This window comes from Rattus rattus, chromosome 16 (genome assembly GCF_011064425.1).
Source record: "Rattus rattus isolate New Zealand chromosome 16, Rrattus_CSIRO_v1, whole genome shotgun sequence".
Taxonomy (NCBI): Eukaryota; Metazoa; Chordata; class Mammalia; order Rodentia; family Muridae; genus Rattus; species Rattus rattus.
In genome coordinates this window covers 39,986,915-40,014,061 of record NC_046169.1, presented here as the reverse complement: position 1 = coordinate 40,014,061, position 27,147 = coordinate 39,986,915, and the positions used below count along the sequence as shown (strand labels likewise).

Here is a 27,147-nt window from a genome sequence, read left to right as displayed (position 1 = left end):
ATGCCTTGGATAAGGAGTTAAGTACCTTCCCTCGCCCAGCGAAGACAAGCTTTCTACATGTGCCAACAAAATCAAAACGGATCCCTCCTGGAAGCCACTAATCAGAGTCTGAACAATAGTTGTTTTTTACAAGCCAGCTCCCGGGAGGCTGGCTGCCAGTTGTGGGAGCTCCTGGCAGCCTGGGCAGCGTCGTCTGCCAGCCTGTGTCTAGGTATTCGTTCACTCACCTTGCATCCAGGATACCTTCATACTCCGACAGCTGCCTCATAAAGCCTGCGTTGGGCCGCGTGATGCTGCGCTTCTGTTTCACGTAGTTAAACGCTTTCTCCAGGGGCCAGCCAAACTCCTTCATGGCGTATGCTATGACCGTGGATGCAGACCGGCTCACGCCCATCTTGCAATGGACCAGGCACTTGGAATGGTTCCTTCTGCAGGGAGGTGGGTGTGGGGACTGAGAGCAAGGATTAACAGTGTCCCCCACCTACACGTTATCTCACAGCCCCAACCCTTCTCTGCCCTAGTGATCTAACCCACCTTCTAAAGGAAATTATCTTCGCTGTGAGATCAGTTGGCCCACAGTGGGAGAACAGATGAACCTGCATGGCCTGACCCAGCTTTCCAATATACCTGGCTTCAGGATGGAATCTCCTCTGTCACTGGGATACGGGAGGCTACCTACAGCCACTTCCCAGGCATCGCTTGAACTGTTAAATGGGAGTTCTGCAAAAGCCACTGAGCCTCGACAGCAGATGGAGGCCCCTGAATGAGCTACTGTCGAAAAACAGGCCAGCAAGGAGAAAAGGCTGCGCTCTGGGGAGAGTGAGCGCCCAGAGGGAGCATAGGGACGACAGCAATCTGGCCAAGAGAGAATGGAACCAGGGGGAAGATGGAGCCAATCTGCTGCTTGTAAGAAGGCTGTGCTGGCCCGGGCACAGCTGATTTCCGAGATACAAAAGGAACAGTGACCAACCCTCTCCTTGCTGGAGAAGGTGAAGGCTGTAAGGCTGGCAGAGGCTCCAGCAGGGAAGCGAGGATGGGGCCAGGGAGGCTCCAGCTTCCTGTACCAGGTTTACAATTCCACCGTTCTACCAGCCCCAGTCTTTCCTGACTTCTAAACTCACAGGCGAGGAGTCTGTGCTCCGGGAAAGCAAGAAAGGTGGGCTTTGGTAAGGACACGCCTTGTAGCTTTGATTGGGAGGCTCCTAAGTAAGAGGGTTTTTCTCTATAGCACAGGAGTGGGAGTTGGGGATGGGGCACGGGGGTCTTTGCCTTGAACTTCAATACAATAGCTACTCCAAAGGAGAGTAAGGAGGGGCCCCAGGGCTCAGGGACAGTGCAGATGGTCCCATTTCAGGACTGCCCTGTTCTAGGCACACAGGAGCATGGAACTACTCCAGGAAAGGGTACAGCCTGCATTCCTTGGGGAACTCTCCAAGAGCCCGAAGACCAGCATGTACCGGCCCTTTCCAGGAGAGAGCTCCCCAGTGGCATCTGGGCATTGAACCCCAGCTGGCATCTACTGATGATAAACACTGGATTCAATGTCACACTTGAGGGCACCCTGTGAATAAGGCCAATGCTTGCCCACTCTGGTGTCTGGTGTTCTGCACATCTACAGGTTGTTATGAATATTCTTAAGGGATGGATGTGGGGGTTGGGGATTTAGCTCAGTGGTAGAGCACTTGCCCAGCAAAGCTTAAGGCCTGGGTTCGGGTCCCCAGCTCCAAAAAAAAAAAAAAAAAAAAAAAGAAAGAAAACGAAAGGGATGGATGTGTACAGGGCTTTGTATGTCTATGTGGACAATTACATTTTATCACTTGGATCAGAGGTTATTGTGTTGTGTGTTCTTTCACGTGGCAATTTAGTTGAGTTCAAGAGAGTGTGTGGTGGCTGGAGACACTGGGCCGCCACAGAATTGGGGTGTAAATTTCTGGCATGATGGCAACCTGTCTTGGGAACTGGGATGGGTAGAGAGAGAGAGATTGTTGCCAGGCTCAGAGAGAGGCTATCAGCAGTGTGATATGGGATGGAGCAGAGTGGGTGAGATGCTTTGCTGACAGAGATGAAGACATCTAACAGATGTCATGGGGTGCTATGGTGCTGGACCTAGTGTGGGATAAAACACAGTATGATTTTAATTTTACTGCAACAGGTGGCTAAAACAAAAACAATGGTCGACCAGATAGTCCCACCTCTCTGGACATTAGGCTTCTGTATCCAGGATGACCTCTCCTGTCTGCGGTTAGCTTCCTTATCCGGCCCGGCCCGCCACTCATTCCTGCCCCACTATTCCTCCCGAGGCTGCCTTCCCACAGGCTTACTTCGCTTTGTTTATGAACTGATAGGCCTCATTCCAGTGGGCAAGAAGGTCCGTGGTCTCCTCATCATATACTCGGATGTTATGGTATGCAAACAGGCCAGGGAAAAAATTGTCGATTTCTCTAGTGACATTTAAAATGTAGTCGACCCTGAAAAGAAGCAAAGAGCCCAGAGAATCAGAACAAGGGACAGGAAAAGCAAAGTTACAAAAATCTGGCAGAGAAAAGTCAAAGGATATGCACACCACGGGACATGCCTTTGTGGTGAGAGGTCTGTTTACTTATTTATTTATTTTGCTTAATGGTCATCTTTTGCGTGAGTTTTCTTCATAGGACAAGAATGCATTACTCAAAAGTAACCCACGTCATATCAAAACCCCTTCACTTAATGGTACATTCAAGACCAATTTGGGTTATAGAGCAAGACACTGTCTTAAAAACAAAACAAAACTTCTGCTCTTAAAATAGTTAAAAAGCAGAATGTGCTTCTATAACTCTCGTCCTGTTTGAGGGCATCTGCTAGCCCAGACTCTACAGCCCTCCCTCCACCCTGAACCAGCACACTCATTTCCTGAAAACCAAAACAGTTTTGGTAACTGGAAAGGGTCTCAAATAGGTTTCGCCAAGCATAACAACGCCTCAAAGAGAGCTCCCTGAATCACCGTATTTATTCCCGGTAAGACTGAAGCCTGAGGACGGACACTGCTGGGGGGATACCGCTCACCGGAAGTTCTAAGGGTGTACTTTAAACTCTGTTTAGCCTCAGTTTTCAACTGCAGCAGGTTCAAGAAGGCCAGCTCCTTGGACCACAGAACGGTGATTTCGTGACTGCTTTCTTCACAGGCTTGGTTTAAAGGTTTGCTCCTGCCACTGAACATTTCTTAGAGACAGACAAATTCCTGCCCAGCAATGACTGCCCAGGGCCAGGCTGTCCTCCATCCCCCAGGGTGACTAAGTTACACCCAGACCCCCACAATCATCTCAGACTCCAGGAAGAATCTAGAAACCACGGATTACTGGGTCTAGTGCTCTGAAGCACATGAGCCCCTCCAGCCATTGCAGAGACCAGGCTGAGGCAATGGCAGGGCAGAGGCTACCTATGCTGCCTGGAGAGGTGGGGAAGAGGGGACTCACCCTGAGCCCTGCAGCTCCTCCAGATTGGATGCATTCCACTCGGAGCCCTGGAGACAGATCATACAAAGTCCCGTGAGTGTTAACACTCCAGTCTCAGAACTACTTTCGGCACAGAGAGGCTCACAACCATCTGTAATGGGATCAGATGATGCCCTCTTCTGGTGGATCTGAAGACAGCTACAGTGTATTCACTTACATAAACTAAAAAAAAAAAAAGTTCCCACCCTCTGACCCGGTAATTCCGAGTTACAAACAGCTCTTCCAAGGAAATAACCAGGGCTCACACAGACCCTTAGGAACACAGGAGGGACATTTAGGGCTATTCATGGGAAAAACAATGGGACTCAGTAACATAAGTGACAATAATCCTGATGAAGGGCACTTCAAAACAAATCATCCCACTACACAGAAGGCAGAGGCAGGAGCATTGCCATGAACTTGAGATTTAAGGCCAGACAGGAGTATATAGTAGGAGTTGTTTGGTAACTTTTTTTTTTTTTTTTTACACAATAACTTTTTTTTTTTTTTTTTTAGAGATTTATTAATTTATTATATATACAACATTCTGCCTGTATCCCTGTGGGTCAGAAGAGGGCCTTGGATCTCATTACAGATGGCTGTGAGCCACCATGTGGTTGCTGGGAATTGAACTCAGGACCTCTGGAAGAGCAGTCAGTGCTCTTAACCTCTGAGCCATCTCACTAGCCCCGTAAGGGTTGTTTTGTAAAATAATCATCATGATGGTGCAAGGAGGCGATACTCAAGAAACAAAAAAACAAAGAGGGAGACAAAGTCTACTCAGGAGCAGTACAGGCAGAGTGTCTGCTGTCTACACAGCATCAGAGAAAGCCAGTGCTGGGCCCCGGGTTCCAATCCTAGCCCTAGAGGAAACTGAAAATGGACAAATTAACACAGCAAAATGCTGTGAGTGACAGCCTCCCTGTGGGAGTTGGGAATAGTTTTCCTCCCTTCAAATGACTTGTTTCCAACTGTCTATAGCCTGTGTGAGTGGATACATTGATACACTGTATCCAACTGGCTATAGCTGTGTGACTGGACACATTGATACACTGTATCCAGTTGTCTATACCTGTGTGATTGGATACATTGACACACTGTATCCAACTGGCTATAGCTGTGTGACTGGATACATTGATACATTGTATCCAACTGGCTATAGATGTTGTGACTGGATACATTGATATATTGTATCCAACTGGCTATAGCTATGTTACTGGATACATTGATACATTGTATCCAACTGGCTATAGCTGTGTGACTGGGTACATCGATACATTGTATCCAACTGGCTGTAGCTGTGTGACTGGATACATTGATACACTGTATCATTAAAAACTCCGTTCCTAGTCAAGGAGCTGGGAAGAGAAACACAAACAGCAACCACTGATGCACTTGAAAATGCAGCCACTCAGTCCTAGAAAGACCCTCCCTGTCTCCGTATCTCAGTCTCCTTGCCGACTTCCTCTCCTGAGCTCCCCAGGTCCTCTGGGGCTCAGGGTTTGATCATCAAGCAATGTGAGCTAGACTTTCACATCTCAGAGGCAGCCTGGAGCAGAAAATTCCTTTAACATCGCTCACAGGAAGAATGGCACAGGCACCCCGGCTCCCCAGTCTCCACCAGCTCCACAGAGCTGAGTCCTTTGGCTATGACCACCACCTAGTGGAGAGAGTGGAGGGAGTCGCCTTCTCACATCTCAGCGGATAAAGTATGAGACCTGTACATGTGGGGACAGTCACATATAAACAGGAATATAAAATATATACATTCAATGCTCAGGAGGCTGAGGTAGAAGATCACAAACTCTGGGCTAGCCTGAGCTGAGGTACAGCGTGAGCTTCTGTCTCAAAACCTACTTAAAGCCCCCCCACGTGTGTGTGTGTGTGTGTGTGTGTGTGTGTGTGTGTGTATGTGTACATATGTATATACATAGAGACATCTATTTATGAAGACTGAAGGGGCCCCTCGGTAGCTAATACCATCTTCCTTCCACTCCCATAATGAAACACTTTCTCTTCTAAGCAGTCAATGTCCATAACCAAGCCTACAGAATCTGCACTTGCCGGCTCCAGAATGTACCCCACTTAGCCATAGTAATCACTGGATGAGGGGGAGAGACAAGTTGACTCAGTGGGGTGGGGGTGGGTACACAGGACAGGTGAAGTGCAGGAGCGGGAACATGGCCTTGCTGGGTCTGACTTTCAATTCATGATCCCCTGGCTAATTTTAGCAATCTGCTTGCCTTTGAAAATTGGCCAATTGCCTTCTATGGAGATTTACGTACAGACTGAAGATGCCGAGTACAGGAGACACGGTGGGGGTGGGGTGCATCCTTCAGTGGCCTCCGAGGGGAACGGCTCAGCTACCTGTGTTTCCGGTAGGTGCTAAGGCACAACCTTATCTGGGTTGTATATGTCTGTGAGTATGGTCCCCAAAGGGAGTCCCAAAATTAGGTCCCCAAACCAGGTCCCACCAGAACTGGGATTCTTACAAGATAAAGATGGTCGAAGATGAGGGAGGGCTTGTCCATCTGGCCCAAGATGAGCAGCATCTCGTTATCGATGAATTCCTTGAACTCTTTCAGGTTGCAGTTCATTTGCTTCTCCAGCTCATTTCGGATCTGTGGGCAGGACAAACAGGAGAGATGGGGAGCAGAACCTATCAGAAGTGATCTGTGGGCGGGTTAGGAGTGATGGGGCGGAACCTATTAGAAGTGATCTGTGGGCGGGTTAGGAGTGATGGGGGCGGGACCTATTGGAAGTGATCTGTGGGCGGTTAGGAGTGATGGGGGCAGAACCTATTGGAAGTGATCTGCTCAAACAGGAAGGAGCCCACCTCTGCACAGGTGTGAAGCCACAGTGGGAACTGTGGCTATCTACAAAAAGTGTGAGTTTGTCCTCATTCTCTTGCCCAGGGTAATGCATTTAGACACAGGTAGCGCATCTGTGTGGGGTGCAGGCATTCACTCTCTCTACCTACAACGTAACCCAACTGGAGGAAGCCCGTTGTCCTCAACAAAGAAATATGGGTTTTTTTTCCTAAGTTTTTTTTTTTCTATTGAGTTTAAAACCTACACATTTACAGTGAAGTACCAAATACACTGCAGTGGGAAGGTAAAGTCGCTTTCTAGAAGGAAAAGGGATAACAGCATGATTTTTTTTTTTTAAAGTATTAACCAGTTAAAGACGAGGATTTAAGGTTGAGGTAGGAATTTGAGTGAGCCTTGAAGTCAGAGAACTTCTGTAATGGTGCTAGAATTAAAGTTGTGTGCAACCCAAGGCGGGGCCTCTAGATTTGTTCGAGTGTTCGGTTTACATGTATGGCTGTGCACCATGTGCCTGCAATGCCTGTACAGGCCAGAAGAGGGCAGCAGATCTCCTCTAGAAGGTGTTTATGCAGGGCTGCGAGCTACCGTATGGGCATTGGGTATAGCACTCAGATGATCTGGAGGAGGAGCCATCTCTCCAGCGCCTACAGCATCTTTTACTATAATTATTATTACTATTATTACTATTACCACTATTATTGTTATTATTAATTATAGCAATGGACAAAGGAAAAACTGACCTGGGAGAAGCTTAAAAGGCACAGGGAGAAACCTGAGAATTACATCTCCTGTACAGCACAAGGCTGAGGGGAAACACAGATGCAGAAAAGAACACTGCTGACTGAGGTCCCTGGGAGGAATCTAAGGACCTGGTCAGCTGTCCTCAAGGCTCAGAGAGGGCAGGCAACCTGCCCACGGTCTCCAGAATTAGACTAAAACCGAATGCTAAGCCCAGGACCTCCACAGACAGTGCCACTGCAGAGCAAAGTGTGGGGAGCCTCCAGCGTGGACGAATGCACACATATTATACAACAAAAGATCCCGGGCCTGCCTCTGCTGAGAAGTTGGCAAGACAAACTCATGTGATGGCCTTGTGCTTGCTATGGACCGAGGGGGAGGGTTGGGGAAACAGGGAGGGGGGGGGGGTTGGGGAAACAGGAGGGAGGGGAAGGGGGAAAGGGATGGTTCATAGAGGTGGTAGGTGAGTGGGGAAGGGGGAGGAGAATATTTCAGAGGCAATGGTAGGTGACGGGGAGGATGCCTTACTTCCTTAGAAGTCACATTCTCAAGGTCCTGGCTCATCATGATACTCCGGAGTTTGGCTTTAATGAGACGCTCAGTTCTTTCCCCTTCTGTCGGCCTAGGAGGAAAACATATAGGAAGCTAATATACATTTAAACATCTCTACCGTATAGAGAGACACCTCACAGGGACCTCACACCCTCGGTGGTTCTCAACAGGCACAGGGTGTTGTGGGTGTGTGTTCAGCATGGGCGGGGTAGAGAAGCTCCGTCTCCAGTCCCACAGGAGCCCACATAGAAAGAGAGCAGGCCTGGGTAGGGGACCCGCTGCCCATACAGGTCACTTATAGTAACGGCCAACACTCTGGGCTGTCAGTCCCCACCTGACCCTTCTACCTCGGGCCACTGCTGTATCCTCATTAAGTGCTCCCATGAAATGAGAGTCTGTGCACTCCCTGGCAGGTCTGGGGGCCAGCCCTACTAATTAGCTCTCAGGGCCATGGAGTGGAGACCTGGATGGTTCACTCCCCAGCTGACTTCAAATGACTCAATCAGCGTCATCCTTCTGTCTCTTCTCATGACATCTTGGTTGTGTCTGGTCATTTCTCTTAAAACCAAGATCTCAGCTGACACCTTGCTCTGGGATTGGAATGGGAGAGTGTGGCCTCAGGTCACTCTCTTTGCTGAGGGTGCTGTGAAGGCGCAGACAGCCCTCTGGATCAAGGTACCCAAGACCGAAGACTCTGCACCTACTATTGTAAGTGAAGCAGGGATTAGAACCTAAGGGGACACGGTTTAGGCACAGAGTGCAGATGCAGCAGGGCGGCATGTTCCTGTGTTGATCTGATGAAGTGGGGGACTGCTCTCCACAAACAATTGTTTCTAAAGGGAAAGAGGGTGTGTCTATGAGGGGCTGAGGCCCTTGTGAGGCTTCTTCATCTATAGTGTACACACACACACACAAATACACACACACACCTTTTAGAGCAGTGGTTCAGTTCTCAACCTGTGGGTCATGACCTCTTTAGGAGGGTCGTGTCAAATGACCCTTTCACAGGGGTCACCCAAGATCATCAGAAAACACAGATATTTACATTGTGATTCACAACAGTAGCAAAGTTACTAATATGAAGTAGAAACAAAAATAATTTTATGGTTGGGGAGTCAGCCCATTATGAGGAGCTGTATTCACGGGTCACAGCATTGGGAAGGTTGAGAACCTCCGGCCCACAGGTACAGGTTCCGTCAGGTTAAACCTGTCCTAGGAAGGGGTTCTCAGTCAAGGGGCTGCAAGGGAAGGAAGCAGGACCCTGAAAGGACCGTATTGATCAGTGCGGGAGGCAGCCTCTGCACATACTTGTCCACGAACAGCGCGGGGGAGTCGGGCCTCGTGGACTCCAGGTCCTGCATGGCGTTCCATTCATTGATGCAGCTCTGCTCGGAGCTGATGCAGCTCTCATAGTAGGTGGCCCAGATGAGCGCCACTCCCCCCGGGAAGTAGTTATGTCTCCGAGCCACTTCACAGGCCTTGTGAAGCACTTGCAAGGCAGACCTGGGAGGGACAAGGAGAGAAACTCCGGATGGGGCGGGGCGGGGCGGGGCAGGGCGGGGCGGGGCCCAAGGGAGCGGGGTGCAAGGGGGCGCTAGGGGAATCGGGTTCTGCATCTCACCAAGGGTGCTCCCTTCACCAGCAGTGGAACAAGCAATTCAGAAAGGATCCCCTCTTGGAGGCTCTGCTCGCACGGTGTGTGAAGGACACAGCAGCTAGATACAGCTATCAACTCCCCCCCAGAGGCTCTATCAATTAAGCTGGCAAGCAGATAGGCTATCCCTCACCATTTCCAAAAGAATAAACAGATGCAAGCAGCAGACCCCATCCCATTGCCCCTAAGTCTTCCAAGCTGGTCGGGTTGCATTCCAGCAACCAACTCCAAAGACTTGAGATCTGCAGGCAGGGCTGTACTATCTATGGGTAGGAAACGTCTTTAAAGAACAGCAGGGGCTCCGAATGCACTTCAGACCTGCCTCTCTGTATGTAACATCTTGGGGATAGGGGGGCTTTAAAATGTGTATGCTTTATTTAGTTAGCATTTTTTATTTCTTTGAAGGCTAGCCTTATCCTTTGAGACAGGGTCTTTTTTAAAAAAAAAAAAAGTATTTAATGTATGTGAGTACACTGTTGCTATTGTCAGATACACCAGAAGAGGGCATCGGATCTCTTTACAGATGGTTGTGAGCCGCCATGTGGGTGCTGGGAATTGAACTCAGGACCTCTGGAAGAATAGTCAGTGCTCTTAAGCGCTGAGCCATCTCTCCAGCCCTGCCTTTTTTATTTCTTTTGACAAAAACTGAAGGCTGAGAATTTCTCAGGGAATGGACAGCTGAGGGAGGTACGGCAGAGGCAGAAGAGGACGGCGATGGCGCACAGATAGAGCAAAGCAGCCCAACATCCGTTTGTCTGTCTACAGTCTCTGTCCCACCGTCAGGGCAGGATGAGGAAATAAACTTTAGTCAAATGTTTATTAAATTCAGTTCTAGTTCCTAAAATAGGGGGTGGGTAAAACCAACCACCGCCGCCACAAACGATGATAATTAATAACGATTCTAACAACTTGGCTAAAGAGAAAGCCGCAGCGATTATCCAAAGAAACACTGCGGGTCAGAAGGCGGACTTCCTTAGCCCCGCCCACCTCGAATGACCCGGAAGTGAGCATAGCCTAGAGTAGGGGCGGGAAGGGAGGAAGCACTAGCCGGGTGGCCTGAGAGGGTCCTTTGGGACTCTCTTCTCCCTGGACAAGAGGAGTCGTTTGGAAACGCTCATCTTAGGCATCTCAGGCTTGAAGTTTCTCCTAGTTTACTCCAACTCTTTTGTTCTCTCACATGAACGGTTTAGCTAATGGGAGTAAACAACCTTTCACACCACAGCGCGGCCTGACATTGGACCTGCAAACCTGTTGAGCTATACCTAGGTTGAATGTGTGGCCCCAGGCTGGACACACCCAAGAGAGACCCGTTAAGAGGCTGGACCTGGAAGCTGCAAACAGTGCCAAGTCCAGTCAGTGTAGAGGGTCATGCAACCTTCCCTTCCCCGGGATCCTGGCCCTTCAGCTGGTGTTCTGTGGTCTGACCACCAAGAGAACACTACCCATTTTTCTTGGCATGACACGCTAGTTTGTTCATACTTGTGTAAACACCTCCTTTCTTTTTTTTTTTTTTTTTTTTTTTCGGGGCTGGGGATCGAACCCAGGACCTTGCGCTTCCTAGGCAAGCGCTCTACCACTGAGCCAAATCCCCAACAACACCTCCTTTCAAGATGCTTTAAACTCCAAGAGGCAACCAGGGTCTATCTCCCGACCCCCTTGCGTCTCTCCACTCCAGCCGAGCAGAGTGCTTGGACCTTAACTGCACAAACCTAGCACCTACTGTGTGCCAGGTACAAGGAATAAGTGAATGTACCCCAGGATGGCGTTCAGTAGGTCAGCAGGCAAAGCCTCATCTTCAACAGTAATACCTTTCTTTAAATGGGTAAGGAACTTAGACGGAACATTTCCCAACAAAGACACACATATATAAAATGTATATACGTCATTGGGAGAATGTAACAAAAAGACACAGAGGGGTTGGGGATTTAGCTCAGTGGTAGAGCGCTTGCCTAGGAAGCGCAAGGCCCTGGGTTCGGTCCCCAGATCCGGAAAAAAAAAAAAGAACCAAAAAAAAAAAGACACAGAGGAGGGCTGGGAGGCTCAGTGGGCCAGAGCAGGTGCTGTTTGAGCAAAGAACCGGAGTCCCCTGCACCCATGTCTTCTGCTCACAGGCAAGAGGGTCCTACACTCTCTTTCGGCCTCCACAGACCCTGCATTTCGAGCTTGCACCCACACCAAGGCATCAGACACATACAACTAAAATAAAAACTGCTGATCGAGATACAACTCCACAGTCACCGAGATGGTGATCAATAAACAAAAACAATGTTGACAGGGACCTGCAGAAACTGGAGCTCTACTGAAGACCTGTGCAGCTACGGTAAGAAATAAACACCTCGGGGATAAACAATAGGATAGGGCTGGAGAGATGGTTCAGCGGTTAAGAGCACTGACTGCTCTTCCAGAGGTCCCGAGTTCAAATCCCAGCAACCACATGGTGGCTCACAACCATTTGCACTGGGATCTGATGCCCTCTTCTGGTGTGTCTGTAGAGGGCTACAGTGTACTTATATAAAAATAAATAAATCTTTAACAGCAACAGCAAATCCAAATAGGCCAGAGGGCTCTTCAGTGCCATAGAGTCTTCCCCTCAACATGAGGGAGCCTGAGCATGACGTAAAGAGACTGAGATGTAGGACAAATAACAGGGTGAATGCTCTCGGAGGTCCCTACAACAGGGGGTTCATAGCAACAGAAAGCACAGAATCTTCAGGGGCCAGCGGGGTGAAGGGGGACTTCCTGTTGGGGTGACGGGAATGTTCTAACAGTGGATGAGAGAGAGTTAGCTGCGTGACCCTGAATCAAACACCTCCAAACAGCTAAGGTGGCCAGTTATGTTATGGAAGATTTGCTTCTGAACACCCATGCACCCACACACGCACACACAATTAGCTTCCAAATACAAGTGATCATTTTTTTTTTCTTTTTCTTTTTTTCGGAGCTGGGGACCGAACCCAGGGCCTTGCGCTTGCTAGGCAAGTGCTCTACCACTGAGCTAAATCCCCAACCCCCAAGTGATCATTTCTTTTCTGTTGTTTTGCTTGTTTTTTTGAGATGGGGTTTTCTCTGTGCAGCCATGGCTGTCCTATGTAGACCACTATGTAGACCAGGCTGAACTCGAACTTACAGAAACCCACCTGCCACTGCTTCCCAAGTTCTGGCATTAAAGGTGTGCACCACCACTACCCGGCTACAATCGGCTTTTCTATTCATTCTGCCAAGTATAAAATGCTGCTAATGAGTTCAAAGCCCCCCAAGCACACTTACCACATGGCCTGGACAGACACTGGCTTGAATATGTGCATCCTGCCCGCCGTGCTCACACTGAACCCCCTGAGGAGGGAAAACAGGAGACTGAGTGAGAACTCAAGCTTCCAGTCAAGCCCCTTAAGACTCTGGGTAGGTAGGCCCTCCCTAGACTTGCTGTCCAACGAGGGCAAAAGCAGACCAGCACCATCCTTGGTACCCCAAGAGTAAATTACCCTGTGGCGTTTCCCTCATCTGTGTACTCTGGGTCACAACCTGTACTGGCTGGTTTTGTGTGTCAACTTGATACAAGCTGGAGTTATCACAGAGAAAGGAGCCTCCCTTGAGGAAATGCCTCCATGAGGCCCAGCTGTAAGGCATTTTCTCAATTAGTGATCAATGGGGGAGAGGGGAGGACCCAGCCCATTGTGGGTGGAGCCATCCTGGGCTGGTGGTCCTGGGTTCTATAAGAGAGCAGGCTGAGCAAGCCAGGGGAAGCAAGCCAGTAAGCAGCATCCCTCCATGGCCTCTGCATCAGTTCCTGCTTCCTGACCTGCTTGAGTTCCTGTCCTGACTTCCTTTGATGATGAACAGCAACGTGGAAGTGTAAGCTGAATTAACCCTCTCCTCCCCAACTTGCTTCTTGATCATGATGTTTGTGCAGGGATAGAAACCCTGACTGACACACAGCCCCAGGAAGGTCCTGAGTGGGTATTCCATAGCAACAGACTGGTGTGACACCCCCCGCATTGATACTTCCTGAGCGAAATCCCTGAAGGAGACCCAGAACAGCTGTCCTATGGGCCTGACCAGACAGGGACACCACTGAAGTGATCAGTCCGCCACACAAGATTATCCAAAGATGTGGCCCTGTTTGTTAGTGCATTGGGGTATAGGGAATGGTAAGTATCTAAAATGTTTGTTTTATGTGTATGTGTAACTGCGTGACTGTGTACCAAGTGTGTGCCTGCTGCACACGGAGGCCCAACTGAGGGTGCAGGATCCCCTGGAATGGCAGACAGGAAGTTGTAAGCTGCCATGCGGGTGCTAGGAACCAAACCCGCATCATCTACAGGAGCAGCCGGCCCTCTGAGCTTCCGAGCCGTTTCTCCAGCCCCCCAGAAGAGAATCTTTCCAAGTATCGCAGTGTGTTCATACCCGTCCCCATCAAGGTGGATCTTGGTGTCGCTCCACAGTCGAAGGACCATCCCGATTGTACAGCTTTTGCTGAGTGGGTTAGAGAAGACATTGAGTTAGTATCTGCCCCGTGTATGGAGTCTTCCCCCAGTCTCCTTGTCTAGCAGATCCAGGCTACAACCTGCTGGCCTGACACCAGCCTCGGGGTCTGTGGTGGGGAGGGGTTTGCAGCCTGTCTGGGGGGCGGGGCACTGTTCAGTCATGGCTGGATTCTAGAGGACACAGGCATGGGGGGTGGCGGTAACTCCACAACTACAGAAGCTCTTGGGGTAGTGGGGATGCAGCAGAGAGCAGGCAAGCAGTCAGCGACAGCCCATACCAGGCTTCTGTCCTGGGCTAACAGGAGATGGGAGGTCCCCCAGTCTCACTGTTCACTCAGACTTCTGTCTGTCTGTCTGTATGTATGTCTGTCTGTCTACCTTTTGTGCTGCTGCCACTTTACAAACTGCTTCAATCCAGTTCTGTTTTGCCCATCCTAGCAGTGAACCGATACGCTGGCGCCATGGTTACAGAGTCTTATCAGAAGGGTCTCTCAGATCGTGATGAAACCCTTGAGGCATTTAAGGGCTGGCTCTTGAGAAACTGCAGCGATTGTGCCTGAGCAACACCACAGCCCTCAGGAATTCCGAGTTTCTATCTTTGCCAGGTGGTTTACAGGCTCTGGGCCCAGGGGTGGTTGTGGGGGAGGGTGAGGAGAGGGTAACGTTACTCCCTCCTCTGCCCGGTGACTCCCACTCCAGAGATACCGCCTGCCTTGTGCTATCCTGCCTTTCAGTAGGCGTGGGAAAGGAAGTTGGCTTTTTTTTTTAATTATTTAATGTAGGAGTGCTCTGCTGCATATACATCTACAGGCCAGAAGAGGGCATCAGATCCCCTTATAGTTGGTCGTGAGCCACCATGTGGTTGCTGGGAATTGAACTCAGGATCTTTGGAGGAGCAACCACTGTTCTTAATGGCTGAGCTTTCTCAGCAGCCTGGGAAGGAAGTTTTTAAGGTAGCGGTTGTCAACCTGTGGGTGTTGAGATCTCAAAAGACCATTGGGAAACACAGATATTTACAATATGGTTCATAAAAGCAGCAAAATTTCGTTTATAAAGTAGTAATGAAAATCATTTTATGCGGGCTGGAGAGTCCGCTCAGCGGTTAAGAGCACTGACTGACCTTCCGAAGGTCCTGAGTTCAATTCCCAGCAACCACATGGTGCCTCACAACCATCTGTAATGGGATCTGATGCCCTCTTCTGGTGTGTCTGAAGACAGCCACAGTGTACTCATAAGTAAAATAAATAAATCTTAAGAAAAAAGAAAATAAAATCATTTTATGGTGAAAGGGGGGGGGTTCGCCTCAACAGAAGGAGCTATATATATTACAGGGTTGTAGCATTAGGAAGCTTGAGAACCACTGGTTTAAGACTTCCAGGTTCAGTAGGAGATACAGAAACAAAGTCTGGAGCAGAGACTGAAGGAACGGCCATTCAGAGCCTGCCCCACCTGGGGATCCAGCCCATATACATACAGCCTCCAAACCCAGACAATATTGCTGATGCCAAGAAGTGCAGGCTGACAGGAGCCTGATATAACCATTTCCAGAGAGGCTCTGCCAGAGCCTGACAAATACAGAGGTGGACGCTTGCAGCCAACCACTGAACTGAGAAAGGGGTCCCCATTGGAGAAGGAGAGAAAGGATTGAAGGAGCTGAAGGGGTTTGCAACCCCATAAGGGCAACAATACCAACCAACCAGAGCTCCCAGGGACTAAACCACCATCCAAAGAATACACACGGACAGACCCATGTCTCCACCTGCATATATAGCAGAGGCTGGCCTTGTTGGGCACCAATGGGAGGAGACGCCCTTAGTCCTGCCAAGACTGAATCCCCCAGTGTAGGGGATTGTCAGGGCAGGGAGTCAGGAAGGGGTGGGTGGTTGGGTGGGAGAACACCCTCATACAGGAAGGGGGAGGAGGATGGAATGGGGGTTTATGGATGGGAAACTGGGAAAGGGGTCAATATTTGAAATGGAGATTTAAAAAATCCAATAAAATTTTTATTTTAAAAAAGATTTCCAGGTTCAACTGGACTAAGCCTCTGGGCTGGAAATCCCCCGCTTTCCCACTTGCTGTTCTAGGCGTCTGTACAGGGCTAACCCTACTTCCTGTATGGAGCTGGAGATGAGATGTGTGCTGAGCCCCACAGGGCTGGCCTCCTTTACACACAGCAACGTGGAAAAAGCTGATGACTGGCACGCTAGCGGACTGATGTCTCTGGAGGACTAGGGCCCAGCGCACTCTGTGACGGTGACAAAGATGGCAAGAATGCCATCGCCATGGCTGTCACTGCCACGTGAGGACGTCGGTCCCATAGAACTCACAATGAAGTTGGACAGTGATGGAGGGGTGACACACACAGGAAGTGGGGTTAGGGAGACTGCATCGTCACCAGTCACAAGTGATGCTGGAGGGGCGGGTGGGAGGGAGTGTGGGGGAAGGGAGCAGGCTCTAAGTCCCTAGGGTCAAGAACAGAGAAGCTAGCTGAGCAGGAGACACAGGCTCCTGAAAGCCCACTTCTACACGTTTGAAAAAAAAAAAATGGTGGGCAGAGGGTAGTATACACAGTCACCGTGCTCAAAGCGTACCTGAACCAAAAGCAAACGCTAACTTCAGATTAGCCCCGACGCCTAAGGAGATGCCTGTAGCCGCCATAGCTTCAATATAGACTTTCAACCTGGTCCTTGTGTGTTCTCTCCCTGAGAACTCGGGGAGGGGGAGCCTGATGCTCCAGGGTCCTGAAAGCCAGCTCTGTCCTGATCCACCCCTCCCTGATGACATGCCCACTCAGGGAACACGCCCATCTCTCAATCTTCTTATTTTTCTTAAAATTTACTTTACTTGCTCACTTATCTTATATGTATAGATATTTTTGTCTGCACTCCAGAAGATGGCATCGTATCCCACGGGGACAACAGTTAAATAGGCCGTTGTGAGCGGTCATGCGCTGGGAATTGAACTCAGGGCCTCTGGACAAGCAGCCATTGCTCTAACCTACAACTACCCTGTAGAGCCAGACTGTGGCTCTAGCTCAGGGCCTCAACAGGGAGACAGTAGCCTGAGAGTAGAACTCACAGCAGAGGCGAGATGACCACAGGGAGAGAGGGACCCATGAGACCCAAAGCTAGAGTGCGGAGGGATGGCAAGGAAAAGCAAGACATATCAAAATGGGCGGGAAGGAGGGCGGAAGCCCATACAGCTCAGCTGGAAGCAAGATTCTGGGCACAAATAAACGGTGTGTAATGACCTTGGACCATACCAGCACAGGTCGCATCTCTAGTCACGCCCAACACGTGAGCAGGCTAACAGGTGCACACTGGAAAAGCCCCCAAACGAACAAGCAAGGGATGCACAGGAGAACAGCAAACACCAGGAGACACAGGGTGTTCCCAGGCACTGTCGACTCCACTCACAAGAAGCCATTCTTGGACTCCGCCCCTGTGCCACAGAACAGGGCATCACAGTGGCAGCCAGGTTTCAGTAGTGAGAACTCCCTGGGGAGAGCCAGGACACTGGCCCCTGGAATTCTAGCCGTTCCTCCCTTCCCTGGTTGGACATGATCTTGGGAGATGCTGGAGTCTACACGAGCCAACACTGACAATAAGGTGACTCCATGACACAGCCAGGACGCACGGAGTGACAGAACCGTGCTCTGCAACAGCGGTGACCAGAGGGGACCTGACTCCTAAGAAGTTTCTTCAGTGAGGATCAAAAAGAGGGTACAGGGTACAGAAGACAGGCTACTCAGGACTAGAATAGGTTACCCAAACCATCTCCGTGTGATGAGAAAAATTCAGTCTTTGGAAGATTACTACAGAGCTGGGCCATCATCTGAAAAACTGTTAATTGACACAGAAAACATTAGTAACGCCTTAGCCTGGGCATGGAGGCACGTGCCTGTAGATACACTACTCGAGAAGCTGAAGCAGGGGGATCTCGAGTTATGCGCACGCGCACGCACATGCGTCGTACTTAAGCATGCGCTTCGAAAAGACGGCCCCTCCCACGTCTGTGAGTGCCCCCCCCAACCCCCCCCCCTCAACAGCACAGCTCCCTCCCGCAGGGCAGCAGCCCTTCTGTGTACACCAGAACTCGACTATTTTCCCAGCACACAAAGCCACTGACGCAGCTCCTCCGGCTCCTTGTGACAGCGCAACTTTTCTCACGATGCCAGGGGGCAGGGGAAGAGAGTCATTAAATGGACCCATCCCCCCCACCCGATTGCATTCACATCTATCATCCAAGTCTTGGTCACCAGCCTATGACACAGCAGCTTAGTCACAAGAAGACCCAGCTGCGGTCATGTGATCTCCGGGACTCTCGTCTTACTATAGACTCCGCCTCCAACACCTGCCGCCCTGAGTGTGACCTCACTGTGCTTCCTACTGGACCTTAAAACCTACCTTGGCACCACCCACCTGCTTGTACTATCACGGAAGCCTGGCTCCTGTCAACTGCTAAGCCTTTTGCCTCCCTGGCGGTGACACAATCCTCTGTGCTAAGTTGAACCTGTACTGTGGCATCTCTGCTGACTTGGGGGCCAGTCTGTGGCCTCCTACACGGGTCCATGGAAAACCCATCCACATACTGAGTAGGGTGATGGGTGGAGAATGGAGAGAGTCCGCTCTGAGGGATCTAGGGTTTGCAACAACCTCCCACACTCGGTTCACTTCATGCCTTGCTAGGGTTGCAATGGAATTTACTTGACCTCCAGGCTTGGGGAACTGCAAGCCTAAAAGCTTCAAAAACAAACAGCAGGGCCCAGTGGTAGTGATGGCCGCGGTGGTGTCTCACACCTTTAATCCCAGCACTTAGGAGGCAGAGGCAGGTAAATCTCTGTGTGCAGCCTGGTCTATGAGTGGGTTCCAGGACAACCAGGGTTACACAGAGAAGCTCTATCTTGAAAGAAAGAAAAAAAAATCAAACAAAAATTCCCCAAATAGGCACTCTATGGAAGTCAACCACCGGAGCATTCCAGCTACAACCTCCTCCTACATGCGCTGTGTGCCCAGGGGAGGGGGGGGCGCGTCCTCCCAGCTGACTCTAGCATGTCCTTCAGTGTCCAGTGGATCGCACCCTTCAGGAGACATTCCTGGACAGATTGCCTTCACAACTGTAAGGGATCCCTCAAATCTGTAGCTGGCTCCCCAGATCTGCACCATTCGAGGAGGTGGTATATTTACGAGCTGAGGCCTGGTGGAAAGATGGTGTCAGGTCCCACCCTCAGAAGGGGTGAATGCTGGCTAAGCCTAGCTCCCACTGCAGCTGGCTTCCTGTTCCGCCATGTGATCTCTCCTGCACATGCCCCCACCACCGTGATGTCATCCACGTGGCCAGAGAGAGGCCTCACATTAGATTTGCAGGCTCTGAAGCAGTGGGCCAAATAAACATCTTTCCTTTATAAACTACCCAAGTATTGTGTTGTTATGACAACAGAACGCAGTCACATGCTTCCTCTTCTGAAACTCTGAGCGCCATGCACTCTCCAGCTGGCTCGCAGCGGCAGGAAACTAAGGGCTGGGTAGGCATGCCCTATCCCCAGAGACTTGACGCTTCCCCAGTCCTCACCCCCTCTTCTGTAGGGACTCACTGCAGGACACCAGGAAAACCTCTGGCCAACAGTGACCCATCTGCTCTGATGGGAACTCCATCCCTGAGACTCACCTCTCCTTACTGGAAAAGTCAACTCCCAGCAAGATGTTCTCCTCGGTGTCCTGGCGCCCGCTGGTGTACACCACAACCATGTAGCGGACACGGTCGGTCCAGACGCTCTCTAGGCGCACGGCCTGCAAACAGAAAACGGAGGGCACCTCTTTACTCTCTTCCCTTCCTCCATCCCCCAAACCAAGACCAAGGGCTTTAGTTCTTGACCCCCACCCAGAAATCAGGGAAGAAATGAAGGCCGGGTGCTTGTGAGGAGGAAGGAGCAGAGGGAGTACGTGACTGACGCCTTGGGGACAGCAAACTGCTTGCAGCTGGGGCACAGGCGGAAATGTTCAGGCTACATTCAGGTTTAGGAGCGATGCCGTGGAGAGCGGACACATCTCTTCTGGCCCTTTTGGGGAGCTTGGCATAGAACCCAGGGTGTCCGGCATCCCAGTGATGTGTCTACCACCGAGCAGTGCTCTGGTGCCCTGGCTTTGGTCAACAGTGAGAGAGAAGGTCCCCGCCTCACTCAATACCACGCCCTCACCAGTTTGATTCTGTCTTCACAGCGCAGGAGGTTGATCATCACTTGCAGGTGCTGAGGCAGGTCACCTGTGGGACCGACAGGGCGAGGAGGTTTAAGTGACTACGCACCAACTTCCCTAGAAAAGCCCAACTGAACCACACCGCCGCCATGGAACGTTGATTCCAGCAGCCTGGGCCATACAGCGGTACTCTCATCAAAGACTTTGGGAAACACTGGCACGAGGAACGGAACGTGTTATCTACTATTATACCGGAGCAAACAGTCCTTGGCAAGGTGGGGAGTCAGAAACTACAGTCGTGGCTGCAGGGAGGCACGTGCCATGGGCTGGAGAGGAGAAGGACCGAGTACATTTGTCCTCTTCAAACTCTTGGTTGGGCGTTTCCCACACGAGCCAGAGGTTACCCCTGCACCTGGGGAGTGTATGTGGGGAAATCTACCCAACCACTGACGAAAGCTTTGTGCTGGGCGTCCAGAGAAACCATTTGAGGAAAAAACAATCTCTTTACCTCTTTTCACAAGAAGGAAATTATTAATGTCTTCTCTTTTTTTTCCTTCATTGCTAAGTAAAAATATAGTAATCTAAAGGAGCAATCCTCCTGCCTCGGCCTCCCGGGATCTAGGAGTGTGGGTGCATACCACCATTCCCAGCCAGAAAGTATTGGGTTTTTTTTTTTAACACTTTAAAAAGAATGTATACATGTGTGTGGTGAAAGCATGCGTTTATGTGTAGTTGCCTGCAGAGTCCAGAAGAGGACGTTGAATCCCCTGAAACTGGAGTTACAGGAAGTTGTGTGTTATCCAACAAAGATACTGAAAACTGAACTTGGGTCCTCTGTAAAAGCAATGTGCACTCTGAACCGCTGAGCTCGCTTTCCAGACCTGTTCCACTTCTCTCTTTTGAATAGTTTATACAGCCCAGCCTGGCTTCAAACTCACAACTCTCTTAGGGTGGAGTTTGAACTTCTCTGGGAGGCACTCCTGGGACTGTGTCTGAAGAATATGCAGGGCCAGGGAGCAAGCTCCCTGGAGGGCGGTAGGGTATTTCAGTGGATCTTTAGCTGCTGGGGTACAGTGTTACCATAAAGCAGGATGTAGGACCTCAGGCCTGCTTCTCCACACCTGAGGCCTGCATGTCCTCTGAGGAAAGGCTCGCTGTGAAGATGCCCACCAGCAGGACGGTGTACCTAATAGCTCAATAAAACGACCCTTTTCAACAGTATGCAGCGCTCAAAGGAACCCAATGATCCTTTTTATTTTGTTTGGATTCCCCTACAGAGAGCTGAAAGAATGGCTTCTCCCTGCAACACTTGCCTAGTAATATGTGTAAGGCCTTGGTTTCCGTGCCCAGCACTGCAAAAAGAAAATGGAGACAAAGTAACAACCAGACCATGAAACACCCTCTACCCGCTCGCTGGGAACCCTGGAAGGACAGCACTGCTTACAGAAGCAAATGCCCTAAAAAACCACAACTACCTTGACTGTTGCAAAAACACGTTGTCCTTTTAAGGCATGGAGGTGTGACACTGCCCCTCTAGTCAGGATGGGACAGCTCATGTTAAGTGTTCTTCCCACAGTAAATAAGACGGGCAAAACACAGACAAAAGAGCCGCAGAACACGGCCTCCTTCACAGCCTCCCTTGCTGCTGCCACCTGTCAGATTGTTCAGGAGATAGCGGCTCACGTAAGGAATTCCCTGCTCTGCCTCGAGGACCTACCTCATCTCCAATGCCATGGGGCCACACAGCCATCAAGGGATAGTTCTCTGTTTGCCTGGGTCCTCCCAACATCCACCCCAAGTCACAGAGATGAAAGTGATCCCAGCCCCCATGCCTTATAAATGTCTAAGCGAGAGAAGTGGTCTGCACATAAATAAACTGCACATATCCCAGCCTGACATCCACGTATTGATCAGAGGCCAGAAGGCTGGCATGCAGAGGGGAGCAGGGAGGTAGTTTCTGGGGTGTCCCTGGACTGACTGGACTGGCTAAACCTGACCCAATCCCACAGAATTAACCTCTGGCCACTCTCCACAGTGTCAAGGGAGGCAATAGGAAAAGGGAACACAGTGAAGTCTTTGGGGGTCATCTCAGGCCAGCTAGTAACCATTTTCCTGGCTGTGTGTATTCAAGAGAAACACAGACCAGCTTTCCCAGGGTCCAATACAAAGTAGCTTCTTTGCACTTGCAGGCCAAACTCAACTCACCTTAGGGACACATTTCACACTTGATAGGACACCAGCAGATGTGGAAATGACGGCTGCTTAGCTTATCACACTGAAGTCTCATATACCACCCACCGGAGAGGCTGGCGCATGATGTGTGCATGTGTGTATGTGTGTACCTGTCTGTGGAGACTAGAGGACAACCTTGGCTCACCAAGGGCCTTTCACCTTTTGTCCATGATCGGATCTCTCGCCGGCCTAGGTTAGCTGGCCAGTCAGTTCTCAAGATCCGTCTCCACCACGGGGTTACAAACATGCATCTGGCCTTTTCAGTGTGGGCCCTTGGGATCTGAACTCAGGTTCTACTTTTGAAGGAAACACTTTATCAACTGTGTTCTCCCTTTTGTTTTAATTTTGTTGCATTGCTGTTAGAAGTTGCTCTGTGGCCCCAGGCTGCCCTTGAACTCATAGGTTTCCAGTCCCAGGTTTGTAAGGCTAGGTGTGGGTCACCATGCCTGGCCACATGCCTAATTACTAATTTCCATATTATCCGAGGAACAGGCTCAGAAGTCACAGAACCAGGTTTACTGAAGTCAGGTCTGGCAAGCTCCAAAGCAAAGTGGTTTTGTTTGTTTGTTTTTTTAAACAGAAAGTTTTCACTAAGTAACATGGGTATCCTGAAATATATACTATGTAGCCTAGGCTGGCCTTGAACATATGACACTCCTGCTTCCACCCCACACCCTAGTGTTGGGCTCACAGACTACCAGCCTGCTCCAGGTCAAACACTGTTCCCACACACCGCCATGCCTCCTTGTACAGGATGAGGGCTTTCTTAGATGACACGGACCTAAATCTTGGTTGGCAGGATCAGTATATGAGAGCACAGGCAAGGCTCTGGCGCTTACTACAAACTACAAGGTGTGAAGTTTACCTCAGCGCTTACACCTAAGATGAAGCTGGGTAAGCAGCGGCCAAGGGGGGAAAATTCTCACAGGGTGAGGAAATGCCCAGACGCTTCCGGAATCTCACTCCAGCTCTTTTTTTTTTTTTTTTTTTTTTTTTTTTTTTGGAGCTGGGGACCCCAACCCAGGGCCTTGAGCTTACTAGGCAAGTGCTCTACCACTGAGCTAAATCCCCAACCCCCTCTCCAGCTCTTTTGAAAGGTAGAAGGGCCTCCCTAACACCTGGACATTAAGACCCTAATAGGGGACCCCAGAAGGACCCCAGGGGCCAGCACATGTTACAGAGGGCCCCTTGTGGCCAGGCGCCTCCTGAGTTCCACTTTCAGTGTGCCTTCATTTCTGGAGTCGAGTAGCCTAAGAAGACTAGCCTTGGTACTTTTATTATTTTTCAGATTTATTTATTTATGTGAGTACACTGTAGCTGTCTTCAGATACACCAGAAGAGGGCATCAGATCCCACTACAGATGGTTGTGAGCCACCATGTGGTTGCTGGGAACTGAACTCAGGACCTCTGGAAGAGTAGTCAGTGCCCCCCGAGCTGGGGACGGAACCCAGGGCCTTGCGCTCGCTAGGCAAGCGCTCTACCACTGAGCCCCGTAGTCAGTGCTTTTAACGGCTGAGCCACCACTCCAGCCCCAGCCTTAGTACTTGACAGGCATGGTTTTCAGTCCTACATTATTATTATTTATATCAACTATTCAGCTCTCTTCTGTTCTTTCCAACAGGTAGCCATTATAGGATAAAGACATCCTGTCAGATGAGCACCCGGCCGTGACATCACCCCATTGCGCTCAGGTGAGGTACCCCGAGGCTGTCTTCGAAGGGACAGCTGATAGCTGTGGTGCACGCTGGTCCATCTGTCCAAACCTCACCGTAAGCTGAGACGTCCATACACTGCTTCCCTGGCCCTAAACCCAGGAACGACTTCCCACCCACTGTGGCACAGAAATGGTTCGTCCCATCTTCACCTGCATGCTTGTGAGGGTGCTGAAGACTCCGCTGGCCCTGCGGGCTGTTTCCCTGCTGTAGGAAGAGGGCCGCTCCTTTCACCATGAAAAAGCTCTCGCTCAAGCTGGGAAGAACAAAACCAGAGCACAGGTTAGAGCAACTTCCAGAAACACCGGCGAGGCGCACGCCAGGCAGAGGGAACACTTAGGGCGGGCAAATGGCGGGCGCACGCAATGGGGCGAATGGACACGCAACAGGATAAAATGGTACCACTGCTGCTACAGTAATCAGGAGCTTACGATGCTACAGCCCCACGCCACCTCTCGTTTCAGGTGCGCTGCGCCAGGCCAATAGCTCCTTCCAGCACAGGGAGACAAGGCTCTAGGTGTAACTGAGACCCCCCCCCCAGCAGAAGGGTGGTATGACTCACTCTGACCTTGCACTCGCTGGTCTTTGCTTCCGACCCTCCCACTCCCACCTGCTGCCTCCCAGACACTTGCAGCCTCGTCATTACTTCCCGGTGCCGACCCTCGAAGGCATACACAGATGGCCTCCCAGGGTGTCAGCATCCTTCGGAACGCTGCCTGAGGCCTGGGGGCTGGGGGCGGAGCCATAACCGTCCTCAGTCGGGATGCCACCCACTACTCCTGTTAGCAAGTTCACCCTTATAGAATTTCTCAGCAGGATGAGTTTTTGGCCCATTATTTTTAACTAACAAAGAAATATTCAAATTTGTGTTTAGCTCATGACTGAAGGAGTCAGAATGAGGGGCAGGCCTACGACTCCCATGGCTCTCAAGGCTAGCCTGGGCAAATAGAAAGTAAAAAAAGGAGATTTGGGGAGAGATAGCTCAGCGGTACAGCATGTATATAGCATACAAAGGACCCTAAGATCAATTCCTAGGGTCAGACTGAGAGACACACACACACACAGGCAGATACATGTAGAGAGATAGGCAAATAGACACATAGATAGGCAGACAGACAGACAGACAGACAGACAGACAGACACAGAACAATAGGCAGACAGATACACACACACAGAGGTAGGCAGACAGACATGCAGACACACACAACAATAGGCAGACAGATACACACACAGAGGTAGGCAGACAGACACATACAGGCAGACAGACAGACATGCAAACACACACACACACTCAGGCAGACAGATACAGAGAGGCAGACAGACAGACATGCAGATACACAGAGACAGGCAGACAGATACACCCACAGAGGTAGGCAGACAGACACACAGACAGGCACACAGACACAGACAGACACACACACGGGCAGAGAAGGATCAAGAATGACAACCAACCACAAAAACCAAACAGCAAAAATATTCTTCCAATGCTTCACTTATAATTTGGCTAAGACTTTTTTCCCCTTTCTGGGCTGGAGAGGTAATAGTTGGGTGGCTAAGAGCCTTGGCTGCTCTTCCAGAGGACCCAGGTTCAGTTCCCACACGGAGGCTCCCAGCCATCTGGAACTCCAGTTCCAGATCTGGCCTCTGAGGGCACGTCATGAAATCCTTAACGCACTCGAAACACCCACGCACATAAAACTTGAAAATGAACGCCTTAAAAACATTCTTCAGCTTCTACAGACATTCGGATTTACGAAAAGAGAAGCCTTCTCAGCTTTTAACTACTGCCAAGCACCCAAAACCCACTACAAACCCGGGAACTGATGATCCACAGGATACAGCACTGGTTACAATAACCACCCGTAACTCTCCTCTTCTCGGCTTCTTAGCGGTTTCCAGATTTCCCGACACATATCAACTTTTTAAAACAGCTACTTTTGATGTTCAGAGAAACAATAAAGGTCAAACTGTAACACACATTTTAGCTTGATCGGTTCCGTGAAGAGAAACGTTTAAATTCCTGATCTGTAAGATACTGCTCTCCTGAGTCAGCGGCTAACACCGATGACCCGAAAGGAAAAACATCTTAGGAAAGCCGTAATTTTTAAGAACCTTGGAATTAAGAAGATTAATTCCTGGAGAGATGATGATATTATCTACAGCTTGAAAAGGGCAAACTCATCTTTGATACCCAATGTCAGTGACTAAACATGACGGACTTAAAATTAAAGGACCCCGCGGCGGCTTCTCTGACAACTTGGCGTCTGTGATGGTGGACTCATAGTAAAATCTGAACTTTTCCTGGCTAAGTTCTCATGGTAAGGGGCTGGAGAGATGGCTCAGCGGTTAAGAGCACTGCCTGCTCTTCTGGAGGTCCTGAGTTCAATTCCCAGCACCCACACTTAACTGTCTATAACTCCAGTTCCAGGGGATCCAACACTCTTACACAGACATACCTGCAGACAAAACACTGAAGCAGATAAAATAAAAATAAATCATAAGAGAAATGGTGGGGGAGACTCATGGTAAAATCAGACTATCAACGGAAGGTACCAAGGCTCTACTGGACTCTCAAGCAAGGGCCTTTGAACTCTGAGAACCTGACAGTGGATCATGTGACACTCGGCCGTCACAGACCCACACAGCATTTCCTCATGATCCTCAGCACGCAAGCTGCACTTTCCCACGCCATGCAGTCACACACCTGTCCGGAGGAAGCCAGGATTACAGACCGACAGGAATCCTTCTTCAGCCTCTCCTGGCAAGAGGCTCTCAGCGAAGGTGAGAGCCGGCTCAACCCTTCCCTACTCAAAATTTTAACAACAAAGCTTTCCAGAAGGATTCCGATCTCAAGGACACCCAACCAGATCTCAGAGGGCTGAGACCCAGGGAGTGTAAAGCAGCCATCTGTTGACCAAAGACACCCAGGGATAATTCTCAAGGCAGCATCAACTCCTTTTGTTCACAGTTTAAAAAATAAAAAAAAAAAGAACTCTGACCAGAAACCAGAGCATTCTGGAAACTGCCAGACATTAGCAGTGTGACCTTTGCCTTGGAAACCAAGGGCAAAAATTCCCCTCGGTTTCCCTTGTATTTCCTTAGGAAAAAAAAGGAACATTGGTAATGAGTGGGCGGGGCTCACCCTGTGACCTGCTCTGAGGCTGGCTGTTCCTCGGTCTGATAAGACCCGGAGAGAGGGGGCCTCCCCCTCCACCCAGGCTGCTCATTAGTGTACTGGCTGGTTTTGTGTGTCAACTTGACATAAGCTGGAGTTATCACAGA

The 27,147-nt window shown here is 50.1% G+C and overlaps 1 protein-coding gene across 1 annotated transcript in view; it reads right to left on the bottom strand.

The window, feature by feature from the left end:
- Window positions 1-27,147, bottom strand: part of Ssh1 (slingshot protein phosphatase 1) — a 56,501-nt gene that overhangs the window by 7,814 nt on the left and 21,540 nt on the right. The window contains exons 3-13 of the mRNA XM_032886634.1: window positions 24,018-24,121; window positions 19,923-19,987; window positions 19,394-19,515; window positions 13,647-13,715; window positions 12,510-12,575; window positions 8,897-9,091; window positions 7,565-7,658; window positions 5,963-6,091; window positions 3,453-3,499; window positions 2,322-2,468; window positions 228-428 (exon numbers count right to left, since the gene is read on the bottom strand). Of these exons, the coding sequence (XP_032742525.1) occupies window positions 228-428; window positions 2,322-2,468; window positions 3,453-3,499; window positions 5,963-6,091; window positions 7,565-7,658; window positions 8,897-9,091; window positions 12,510-12,575; window positions 13,647-13,715; window positions 19,394-19,515; window positions 19,923-19,987; window positions 24,018-24,121 (1,239 nt within the window). The remainder of the gene's footprint in view (window positions 1-227; window positions 429-2,321; window positions 2,469-3,452; window positions 3,500-5,962; window positions 6,092-7,564; window positions 7,659-8,896; window positions 9,092-12,509; window positions 12,576-13,646; window positions 13,716-19,393; window positions 19,516-19,922; window positions 19,988-24,017; window positions 24,122-27,147) is intronic.